This window comes from Benincasa hispida, chromosome 9 (genome assembly GCF_009727055.1).
Source record: "Benincasa hispida cultivar B227 chromosome 9, ASM972705v1, whole genome shotgun sequence".
Lineage (NCBI taxonomy): Eukaryota > Viridiplantae > Streptophyta > Magnoliopsida > Cucurbitales > Cucurbitaceae > Benincasa > Benincasa hispida.
Genome location: NC_052357.1, coordinates 23378655 through 23390405, shown reverse-complemented (window position 1 = coordinate 23390405; position 11751 = coordinate 23378655). Strand labels below are relative to the sequence as shown.

At 32.4% G+C, this 11751-nt stretch overlaps 2 protein-coding genes across 3 annotated transcripts; one reads left to right on the top strand and one right to left on the bottom strand.

Annotated features, from left to right (window-relative positions):
- The first annotated feature begins 4269 nt into the window (after positions 1–4269).
- LOC120084626 lies at positions 4270–5627 on the top strand. Its single transcript, XM_039040434.1, has 5 exons — positions 4270–4299; positions 4379–4551; positions 4624–4643; positions 5150–5508; positions 5604–5627. The coding sequence occupies exons 1-5, from the start codon at positions 4270–4272 to the stop codon at positions 5625–5627; spliced, it is 606 nt and encodes a 201-aa protein (XP_038896362.1).
- LOC120085916 (isoamylase 2, chloroplastic) lies at positions 5070–9693 on the bottom strand. 2 transcript variants are annotated; one of them, XR_005484075.1, is made up of 4 exons: positions 9459–9693; positions 6218–8785; positions 5561–5677; positions 5070–5452 (listed from the first exon to the last, which is right to left on the bottom strand). XR_005484075.1 is itself a non-coding variant. In XM_039042227.1 (2 exons), exon 2 carries the CDS (start codon positions 8718–8720, stop codon positions 6066–6068), a length of 2655 nt encoding a protein of 884 aa, XP_038898155.1. In that variant the 5' UTR covers positions 8721–8785; positions 9459–9693; the 3' UTR covers positions 5845–6065. The 2 variants fall into 2 exon arrangements, 1 of the variants encoding a protein (XP_038898155.1); XM_039042227.1 differs by lacking the exons at positions 5070–5452; positions 5561–5677 and having other exon boundaries at positions 5845–8785.
- Positions 9694–11751: the final 2058 nt, after the last annotated feature.

Sequence of the window (11751 nt, the reverse complement as noted above, 5' to 3'; positions counted from 1 at the left end):
CGCATCCAAAAATAAAATAAAATAAAATAAAATAACCACGAGTGAAGATTAAAAATTAAAATAATAAAAATAAAAAAACCGAAAGAAAAAAAAATAGTATTGAAGTATCCAGATAAATCTTAGACTTATATCTTCATATAAGCTCTAGTGGAAATTATACATTTTTTTTTTCCAATTTTACAAAATATAATGTATTAGAAGAAGCTTGAAAATGTTATATGGAAAGTTGTTAATATCCATATATAAATCATTCAGCAATGGGAAGGGAAAAAAACCCTAATTATCAATTTTTCACATTGTAATTTTCTCTGTGTTTCATCAATGGAAAATGGCAAATATTCCAATGATGATGTAGTATAATTCTTCATTCTTCATATTTCATTCTTTTTTTTTTTATTTAAAAAAAAATCTTAGATTTACATATTAATGCTCATTTTTTGGTATAGACCCATTTCTACAATGCATGTCCCAAGAAAATAAGGAAGAAGCTTTCCACAATTCCAGGTATTTTTTTCTTTTAGAATGATATAGATTGAGTTACAAAATTCAAATTTGATTTGTTTGGTAACTATTTGATTTTTAAAAATAAATCTATTTTCTTTTAGTTTCTTATAAAAGTTTGCATATTTGTAAAACGGTTGAATTTTTAACCCAATTCCAAAAACAAAAAACTAATTTTAAAAACAACTTTTTTTAGGCCCCGTTTGGTAACTATTTTATTTATTTATTTTTATTTTTAAAATTAAGCCTATGAATATTATTTTTATTCCCAAATTTCTTATTTGTTATCTACCTTTTACCAATAGTTTAAAAAACCAAGTCAAATTTTGAGAACTAAAAAAAATAGTTTTCAAAAAGTTATTTTTGTTTTTGGAATTTGACTAAGAATTCAACCATTCCACTTAAAAAAGATGCAAATTATTGTAAGAAATGTGGATGAAATAGACTTAAATTTCAAAAACAAAAACCAAAAACAAAAAACCAAATGGTTACCATAAACATGGCCTTAGTTTTCAACATTTGGCATAGTTTTTTTAGAACATTGGTAAAAAGTGGATAAAAAAAAAAGAAATTTAGAGATAGAATTTACATACTTAATATCTAAAAAAAATCAAAAGATTAACCAATGGGCCTTAGTAATTTATAAAATTTATATTAAATATACTTAAGGTCTCATTTGGTAATCATTTGATTTTTAATTTAAAAAATTAAGCATATTTTCTCTCAATTTCTTACAATAATTTTCATTTTTTCTAAGTAAAAGAGTTAAATTCTTTAGCAAAATTCCAAAACTATTTTTTTTAAACCATGTTTTTTTAGTTTTTATAACTTAATTTGATTTTTGAAAACATTGCTATAAAGTAGATAATAAAGATAGAAATTTAGAATTAAAATGAGTATTTATAAATTTAATTTTTACAAACTAAAAATAAAAAGAAAAACAAATGATTACCAAACAAAGTCTAAAACTTTTTAATTTTTTTTTGTTTAGATCATTCTCATTAACTTTTTTTTTTCTTTTTCTTTTTAGGAATAACTGTCATTAACTTTTGTTAATTTAATTTGTTTGACTGTATTATAATTTGGAGATTATATGATCTTAGTATACATAGAGTGAGATCAAACCAAATTTTGATAATAATGTAGAAGTCAACATCATCATTTTTGTTATATCAAATGTTCAACTCTACCTAAAGGTAAAACCTATTTAAATTAATAAATTATTTATGAATTTAAAAATGCTATATTAGTATATATATTTTAGAAAAGTAAAAGGTATATATTTGTAATTAACTTTTAAGTAAATACATATCTATAGAAATTCTAAAATTAAAATTACCTATTTTAATTCTCACAAAAAAAAAATCTTAAGACAAAATAAAATAAAACCTAATACATATAGAACACACTCACGTTCACACACACAAATGTCTTATATAGAACCCGTTAATAAAGGATCATGAATTCAATATATGACAATCATATATCTAAGATTTAATATCGTGTGAGTTTTTCTTGGTACTCAAATGCTCCTAAATTTAGTCAAAGCGAACATAGTTCAATTGACATTGGGTGTGTTACGAACCATCCTGGTTTGAATCCCCTTACCCCCAATTTTATAAAAAAAGTGTTCCTAAATTTATTAACGAGAAAAATTGTCATATATCTTTAGGAGAAATAGACAATGTCAATTGAGTTCTAACGTAGACTAATCATATTAAAGAAGTCATTTACGGTCTATTTTCATATAAATCTTTGCATTTAAATAAGTCATAAACGTATACATTCCTAATATAGGGCTAAATCGATTTACTTATAAAAGTTTTAAGATTTTGATTAATACAATTACTAATTTTAAGTTTTAAATACTATCGATCGAGGTTAGAGATTTGATTCTGACACTATATATATATATATTATACATACATTTTGTTTATTGTGGCTGTTAAATATTTATTCTAAGAACTTGTTTTGGGTGTTGTAATGGATTCCAATGAAGGAGTCATTTCCATAGACATGAATATAGAAGTAGGATTGGTCAAAATCACTGCAGAAAAAAACTTTGATCTATCAATCTTTGTAAAAGCAATTGCAAACGCTGGCAAGAAAGCACAATTTTTGGCCATGGAGAATCCGACACGGGCACCAAATTTAACACAATTTTCGGCCAGGAATAATACGACACCATCATCGACACAATTTCCGACCAGGGAAAATACAACACCAACATCAAAGTTAGCACAATTTTCGGCCATGGGGAATACAACACCGACATTGGCACCAGCGTTGGTACCGATGCCGATGCCGGCGGCCACCATTAATAACATTGTTCCGAATCATCATAACAACCCATCCATTAATTTAGACAACTATCATTACAAAAATCGCAGGACTCAATATGGTAATTCCGACTTCAGCCATTTTTTCGACCACCATGGTTGGTCCAACAAGGTTCACATCAATGAGGCAACTGCCGTCAATCCACCAGTGGCCCCGCCACTCCGCAACCAGGTGTTTATGCGGCAGTCATCATAATATGGAGGTGTGAGTCTTCATGGAAGTCATGGTTTTTGCCCTCGAACGTCGAAACCGGTGTCACCACCAATGCCACCAATGCATGGATATTATCAGAGGTTGGAGCCCTACCTTATTATTTGCAGGAGCAACCACCACCGATGGGGAATGCGCCAGGGTAGTACCTATTCAATGATGACAATACAGAAGGATGCAGGATTATTTAGGTAATGACTAGTTGTTATTGAGCATGTTCATGTTCACAATTTAAAATACAACTATTAGTTAGGTTAGGTTAGAAGATTTCAACCTTTGATTTATATAGACAATCGTTGACGTATTTTGTTTTTGCGGTTTCAAGCATAGTTTAATGGATAAGATTACCGTTTATTTTCGAAGTTTATTGTTCAATTTTTTTTTTTTGAAAACATTTATAAAATGTTGTGGTTGCTTTGTTTTAGTTCAACATGTGGACATGTGGGAAATCTGACCAAAACCTTGGTCGAGAGTCTATATCAAAACCAGTTGAACTATGTTTACATTAACAACAAAATGATGTTATATGCATTCCTACTCTATTTCATTTTTCTTATCAAATACATCTTGATTAGTTATGAGAAGTGACGTACGGCCAAACATGTTTATAATTCAACTGATAAGAACAATATTTATGTTTTGGAGGGATTTTGACTGGATTAAAATCACTTTTGTCATTTTTAAAATTAATTAGAAAATATTTTTAATAATTTAAAATCAATTTTAATAGTACAAAATTACTTTTAAAAGTGTAAAATTAAAAATTGAATTAATTTTGATTGATTAAAAGTGTGTTTAGGAGTAATTATAAACATGAAGAAAATGATTTTAAAAATCTCAAAATTACACCTAAACATACCGTATATTCTAGAAGTTAGAGATTTGAATTTTTACCTTATTATTGATCTAAAAGAAAAAAGTCTCATGATTGACCATATTTTCATCTTACATACCATTTTTATCCAACATTTGACACGTCATGAGATGATATAAAAATTCCTTATTTTAAAATGAGCTAAAATAAATTGCTTTCCATAAATCCTCTCTCTCTTTCTTAAATATGGTAACCACGTAAAAAAAGCACTTTCCATTGGTGCTTTTCAACCTCAATAAATTCCCTTAAGTACAAATTTCCATAGAAAATCTCTCTTTCTCTTCTCTTTTTGCTAGTTTAATCTTGTCTGTGGGAAGGGCCATCTTGAAGCTTAATCAGTTCCAATGGCGGATGATAAAGCACCATCTTCTTCAGTAAGCACTTTTCAGTTATCTTTTTCTTAATTCTTCTTCTTCCTTCTCTTTTATATTTCTTCTCCAACTTAATCTGCAGATTTGTACCATAAAAATGGATATCAACTGCTGTCAAAAGTGCCCTCTAAAGCTAGAAAAGAAGCTCCTCAAATCAAATGGTATGTTGTTTTCAGGATGGAGAAGTCATCATTTTTTGTGTTTAGTTTTCATTTGCATTCCTATCTTTCAAAATCTTATACTTTTGCTCGATGAGTTTTGATTTAAATTTTATTTCGTTGCTATGTTTTTTTAATGCTACATTTTTACCTTTAAGTTGTGAGTTAGGAGTTTAGACTATGTATTTGGTATTTTTTCAGTAAATTAATGTAAAATAATTATGATGCGAATATTTTTAGTCAATAGTGATGGAAAATTGGTGAAGAGGAGATTAATCAATTATAATTCTTTTAAATTATTAAATAGACATTAATATCAAGAACTAAAAGTGAGTATTTAATAACAATCAAGGTTAACAATGTAAATCTTCAAATTTGAGGACTAAAATGAAACAAAACTCAGAATTTAGAAAAAAAAAATGTAACATTTTGAAACCTCGAGACCACATAGAAACTGAACTCAAAACTAACATTTTAGAATCTCGAGACCAAATAGAAATTAAACTCAAAAATTAAAGTTAGAAATGTAACATTTTGAAACCTAGGAGCTAAATAGAAATTAAACTAAGAATCGTAAAAAAGGTATAATTTTGAAACTTATTACGAAATGAAAACTAAGGGCCCAAAAGGTATTTCTTTCCTTTTTAATAAGAAAAACCAAGGCCCCAAAAGGTATTTCTTTCCTTTTTAATAAGAAACATTTCAATCCTCATCTCTTTCATCACAATATAGAACTTGCATTTACCCTTATGTTGCATCTGAGTTTTCCCCCTTCATATGTGAATTTACTGTGGTAGGAGTGGAATCTGTTACTATAGACCCAAATAAAGGGCTGGTAACAATATTAGGCGACATTGACCCTCTTGTGCTCTTGCAAAAAATAAAAGCAATGGGAAAAGAAGCCAAGCTCTGGTTCTTTCAAAAGGAACCTGGCCACGACGATGAAGCCACTGACCGTTCGAAGAGTGCTTCGAAGATCGAACATGGTAGTATTGAATCTGGTAGTAACAATGAAGATGACAAACAGTTTGATTGGCATGCACAACATAAGTGTGTAACAGAGACAATGGGAATGAAGGAACAAGATTGGGGGTTTCAGAGCTTACCTCCTATGTCTTCTGATGTTCATACGTGTTTGTATTCCCGGAGCTTGCTGCCTGCTATGTCTTCTAATGTTCATGCGTATTTGTATCCTCAGAGCTTGCCTCGACTTGGATACCGACCTGTGTTGCCATATCAGCAATCAGTTCCTGGCTATACACTCATGCCTCATGGTTACTATTTGCAGCCACATCCGCGGCCTACTTATTGTTATTCTCAGCCTCGATCTCCCCCTCGAGATAATCCTATGGTGCATTATACAGACTATGCAGACAATTATAGGTTATAGTTAAGTTCAAATGACATCGTGCTACAGTTTCCTCTCTGTTGCAAACAAATGTCTGTCTAATGAAAGACAATACTTTTCATGGAAGAAACTTGTGAATTTACATATATTTGGCTACAAGGAGTTGCCTTATGAATGATCCTTATTTGGCTACATTTGCTGTTTTGTGTCTCATTAGTCTACTTGGCTTGAGATTCTCTATTAGTTACAATATGTGCAGAATTTCAATCATTAAAACTTTTAGCCTCAAAAAGTGCACAACTGTGAGCCTGCATTTCATAAGTAACAGATCCTGTCGTTGGCACTTGCTCACCATCGGATGAGAAAAATCCAGGAAAAGAAAGAGCTGTGTCAACCAGCCTAAACCAGGATGTACCTTCTGATGGTTCAGGTAAAGCAACCGTTTCAGATTGGTCAGATGCATTGAAAGCCATAAATATATCACTTCGAGGCTTAGCATTCTCAGTGATTGATCCATTTTCCTCTTTGTCAGCCCTCAGCATCACAGCCAGGAATTTGCAAGAAGGATCTTCCCACTGTGGTGGTGATTGGTTATTATCAAACCAGTCTATGTTTTCTCCCTTCAGAAAGTTTCTGCTCTGGAAAAGGTCAAAACGCCTTGATCTAAAAGAACTCAAAAAAGTGATGAATTGTGTGGTTTGAGTACCGAAATCCGTCTTTAGTAAATCCCAATTGAATGACCGCCTGTCGTTGAATGCCACAGATCCCCCTGCAGATTGGCCGCACTCGTCTCCCATGTTAAGAACAGGAACACCAAGTGAAACAAACACCACAAATATAAAATTACGAATTTGTTTGAGTCGTTTTTCTAGAACTTCAATATTACTTGTTGGTCCTTCTTCCCCACAATTCCAACTCAACTCTGAAGCTAACTTGCTGTTGCTAAAGCTCACAAGGTCGACAAGGGGAAGGCCAACATTTCTAGTAATGAAGTTGAAAGAGAATGCAGGGCCTCGGCCATTTGAGAACACATCTCCGCTCCCACAAAGTCGAGTTGCAAGGCTACTAATAAGACCTTCTCCCCTGAAAAAGTCCCTTACATCATTACAGAACTTTGAATTCACTTCTGCCCATCTCTTCCAATGAGGAAAACTAGTTTCCTCTGATACCAACTCCTGTGGATCCCAGAAGTCTGCAACTAGTTTAGTTTTTGATAGAAGCGGATCAAAAGCAATCGCTTCTACAAAAGGAGAGCGGGACAGAAATTCGCCATGATGTCCTCGCAACAAAGATGAAGCATTTATGAAACAAAAACCATCTATATGAAACTCAGTCACCCAATATCGAAGACTATCCAAAAGTAATTGCTGCACTATGGGATAATTGCAATTCAGAGCACTTTTTCCTTCTAAATTCGCGACCCTGTTCACAAAATAGTAAGACGAGTCATCGATCCCTTGCAGTGCTCCATCCATGGCAGTGTGAGTAAAAACAACTTCCAAGATGACCTCTACTCCATTGGCATGCAGTTGTTTAACCATTCCCTTCATGGAGTTGATAGCAGAAATGGAAACTCCAGAAGGACCATAATTGTTTGCTGGTGAAAAGAAGTGAAAGGGAAAATATAGTCCTTCTTTCTCATCAAATTGAAATATTGGCTCTAGTAGAACTGCATTCACTCCCAAGTTTTTAAAATGCAACAACTTCTTGGTCAAACCAGAAAATGTACCCGCAATATCTGCTGGAAGCTGACTTGATTTGTCGACAGTAAAACGCTTCACATTCAACCGATAAGCAAAAAGTTTCTCCATTGGCAAGTTCGGACAAACTTCGCCATCCCAGTCAAAAGCAGGTACTTTGCATATTTGCCCAAGAAATTTTGGCAATCCAAGTCCCTGACCAAGAGTTTTGGCAACAGATGCTGTAAGGATCTTAGCATACGGATCCACAACAATCCGATTTACCTCAACTCCATCTTGATTTTCATGGAACTTGGACCCTTTGCATCGATAACCATAGCTTACAAAATTTGAGGCACTTTCAAATGAGGCATGCCAAATACTACCTGATCGGTTAATGTACGAATCTAAATCTAGCTCTAATACAGGTTTTTCTGATGTGCTATCATTGTACAGACATAAAACTACACTTTCTGCAGTGCTTGAGAAAATGGAAAAATTTATAGAACCGTCACCGGAAATGGAAAGACCCAGTGGACTCGGATAACCTCGGCCAAACCCAACAGGTACAGTAAAGCTAGTCTTCCTATGACTTCTAATTTCAGAGCTGCCTGAATCAACACCCACTGGATATTTCAACAGAAAAGAAAGGTAGAAAGGAGTGTGCTTAGCATCAAACTCCAATTCAACAGCAAATTTTCCTCCAGAAGTTTTTACAAAAGGGGTTTCAGTGGCTCCAATTGTCTCATCTGGGAGTGAACTCTGAAAGTTGGGAGTTACAATAGCAGAATCAGATCTATAAACCCCCCAACTAAGCAGCAGTGTTTTTTCGATGCTCGCTAGTTGCACGGATGAAATTTCAACATTGACCATAAAACCAGACCCTGTCTTTCCAACAAAAACATTCACCAAATCCCCAAACTCTGTTCTAAACAAATAAGTTGCAACCTTTACATGTTCCTTACTTTTACCACCAGTACCAAATCTCTGTCCACTTTTCCCAACCAAAATTCCCGATGTAGCATATACTTTACTAAGGTTGCGGTGCGAAGATTTTGTAGAACCTACTCTACTTTCTCCATGAGCTAGCATTCTAGCCTCATCCATTTTTCCAGAGTGATACTTTATCTTCTGTCCATATGTATGGTGATCACCTACAGCTAGTTTGAATGATTCAGTAACTCCAGAATTATATACACAGAAGGGCTGTATGACAAGTGAAGACAGGAAAGTTGCCATTTATAACTTCAAAAGCATCTAACTGAAAAGAAAGAAACCTTCCAACCTGCAATTGATCAAGTGTTCTGTGCCAAGCAAGAATAACCCATCAATTTTGTTTCTGGGAAACAGCACAGCGCCAAGACTAAATGCAACATCAAATAAACATGGAGGATCCAAGAATACATGTAAAATATTAACAACATTTTGACCAATCCTCTTTAGTTAGTTCATACCACGATGTTATTTTCTCCTCAACCAATGCTATCAGTTCATATGTTAGACTTCATGAATCAAATTAATATCCAATTATCTCATAATCATGATATTAAATTTCCGTCACACACATCCACATTTTCACATTTCCATTACATCGTAAGAAACCCCATGAAAATATTACAAATTGAGTATATAACATAAACAATAAACATTTTAACTTTATAAAATGCTTATTAATTAATTTGAATAATCTAATTAACTTTGTCGTTCTTATAATTTTAACACAAATATCCATTTGACATCGACATTTTATAGATATTTTCATTGACACGATCTCTACCTTTCCGTAGACATCGATATTTTAACCTTAATCAGCATACACATTGAATAAAACCTAATCTACCCATTTAGTGTGAATCAAAAGCTCAGGACAGAAGAAAAAAGTCACCAGAAATCAAAATTGAGCAAAACCCAGATGAAAAAGGCTTCAAAACATTGAGCAATATTGTTCAAAAGCAGAATTGGAGAATTTAAACTTACATTTCTTTGATTCTGCTCGCTGTGCTGAAGAACAGAAAAGAAAAGGAATCAGAGACGAAGTAGTGAAGAATGTGGGTAGCTTTTTTATGGTAATAATAATCGAAATCAAAGTACGGAAAATGGAAGGTAAGGCGATGGAGATGGGAATGTTGGAGAGGGACAGGAACGATGGAGAGTGAGTTTCTGTAACTCTGCTTCGTCTTCTTGTGAGGAATTCACCACCACCGTCATTCCATTTTCCATCCGGTTCCGTGATTTCTAACCGAAATATTTAGAAAATATAACAAAATTTCACGATGTTTTTATAGATGATGGTAGATATATTGTGATATTTTATAATTATTTATAAATATTTTAAGTAATTTTATCGTTTAAAGTAAATTTTCTTATAATTATTACTTTGCGGTGTATAAATTCTTAATTTAGTTTTTCTCCTTGAATGAAAAAGTGTTCTTGTCTCGTTTGCATTTTTTTCCAAGTTCAACCATCTTGAGTTGTGATCCAAACTTACGATAAAATTTCTACTTTATGAAAAAGTTTTTATACTACATCTTAGTTCATTATTTGACACAAAATTAACGATTAAACATTACGTGAGATCTATGAAACACAAATACTTCATGTGAGGCAAAGAATCCGTATCAGACACGTATTGGATTCTGTAAATGATACTTCCCATATACGTATCTGACACGTAATTTGACGTATCTATTTCTACGCATACCTTTTTTAATGAAAGAAGACAAGCAACTCATTTAATCTTTCTCAATCTAAAACTAGACAACCTATTTAAAAAGCTCATTACTCGAGTCCAAAACTAAAAAGAAAAAAATAAATAAAAAACCAAACCCTAGAATCATTTAATCTTCATCTTCACATTTGAGTCCCCACAAAGTCCACCAAAATATAAACCATTTGGATATCTTCAACAATTCAATGAAGAAGTTTTTCGTTTATCTTCATGTTTCTCCCTTTAATCTTCTTCTTCTTATTTATAATATGAGTCATTTTCCTATTGCATTTTATTAACTATTGTACTTCAACATCTTTGATGTTGCTTTTTCTGTATTGTATTTTAGTGTTTGTATTCTATTTTGTGATATTGTTATTAACTTGTATGCTAAATTTATCTATATCTTAGATTTTTTTAAGAAAAGAAAATGTATCTTCAATGTATCAATATCCTCTGTTCTTTTAAAAATATATATTCAAAAAATATATAAAAAATGGCGTATCCTTAGACGTATCCGTATCTTAGTTTTTTAGAAATTGACGAATCGCCGTATTTGATCATCTCCGTATTGTGTAACCGTATCTGTGTCTGTGCTTCATAGCTTCTTTCTACTGAAGCCAATCTTTTATATGTCAACATTCTTCAAAAGATTTTGGTTCAGGATCCTCATTTTCAGATATAATATCAAAAACAACATTATACACAAAAATGTTTTCAATAATTACATTAGTTCGATTCCATCTTTTTCCTATCATGACATAGTTGATTGAAATCTCTTTATTAACTTAGGTATTTCACCTTCCTCACTAGTCATATCAAAGATTTCTTTATGGGTATTTACATCCTCAGCCAAGTCTTCTTGATTATTAATTATTTTTATTTTCCGAGAATTTTTATCTTTGGAACCCACTGGTCTACCACGCTTCTAGTGTGTTCAAGACTCATTAATGATAACTTGTTGTGTTGGAATATCAATTTTTATGGAACATTTGCAGCTTGTATATGTGATTTAATTACTTTCTTTGCAACTATAAATGCATATGGTAATTGATTTGTTATATTTTAGAAATTAATTATTTTATGAACTTCAAGTTCACATTGATCTGTATGGGGATCTAAATGAGACAATAACGATGCATTCCATGTAATTTCTTTTTCTATCTTCTTAATTCCTCCCCTAATGTTGGGAAATTTGTTTCATTAAAATTACAATTGACAAATCGTGCAATAAATACATCACCGTCAAGGGTTCAAGATATTTAATAATTGATGGGGAATCATATCCAACATATATTCTAGCCTCATTTGAGGACCCATCTTAGTGTGTTGTGGTGGAGCAATTGGAATATATACTACACATCCAAAATTTCTCAAATGAAAAATATTTGGCTCATGACCATGAGCTAATTGTAATGGCGAGTACTTATGATAAACTACTGGTCTAATGCGTAGAAGTGACGCTGCATGCAAAATAGCATGTCCCCATACAAATGAAGGAAGCTTAGCTCTCATAAGTAATGGTCTTACAATTGATTGCAAACATTTTATAAATAATTCTGT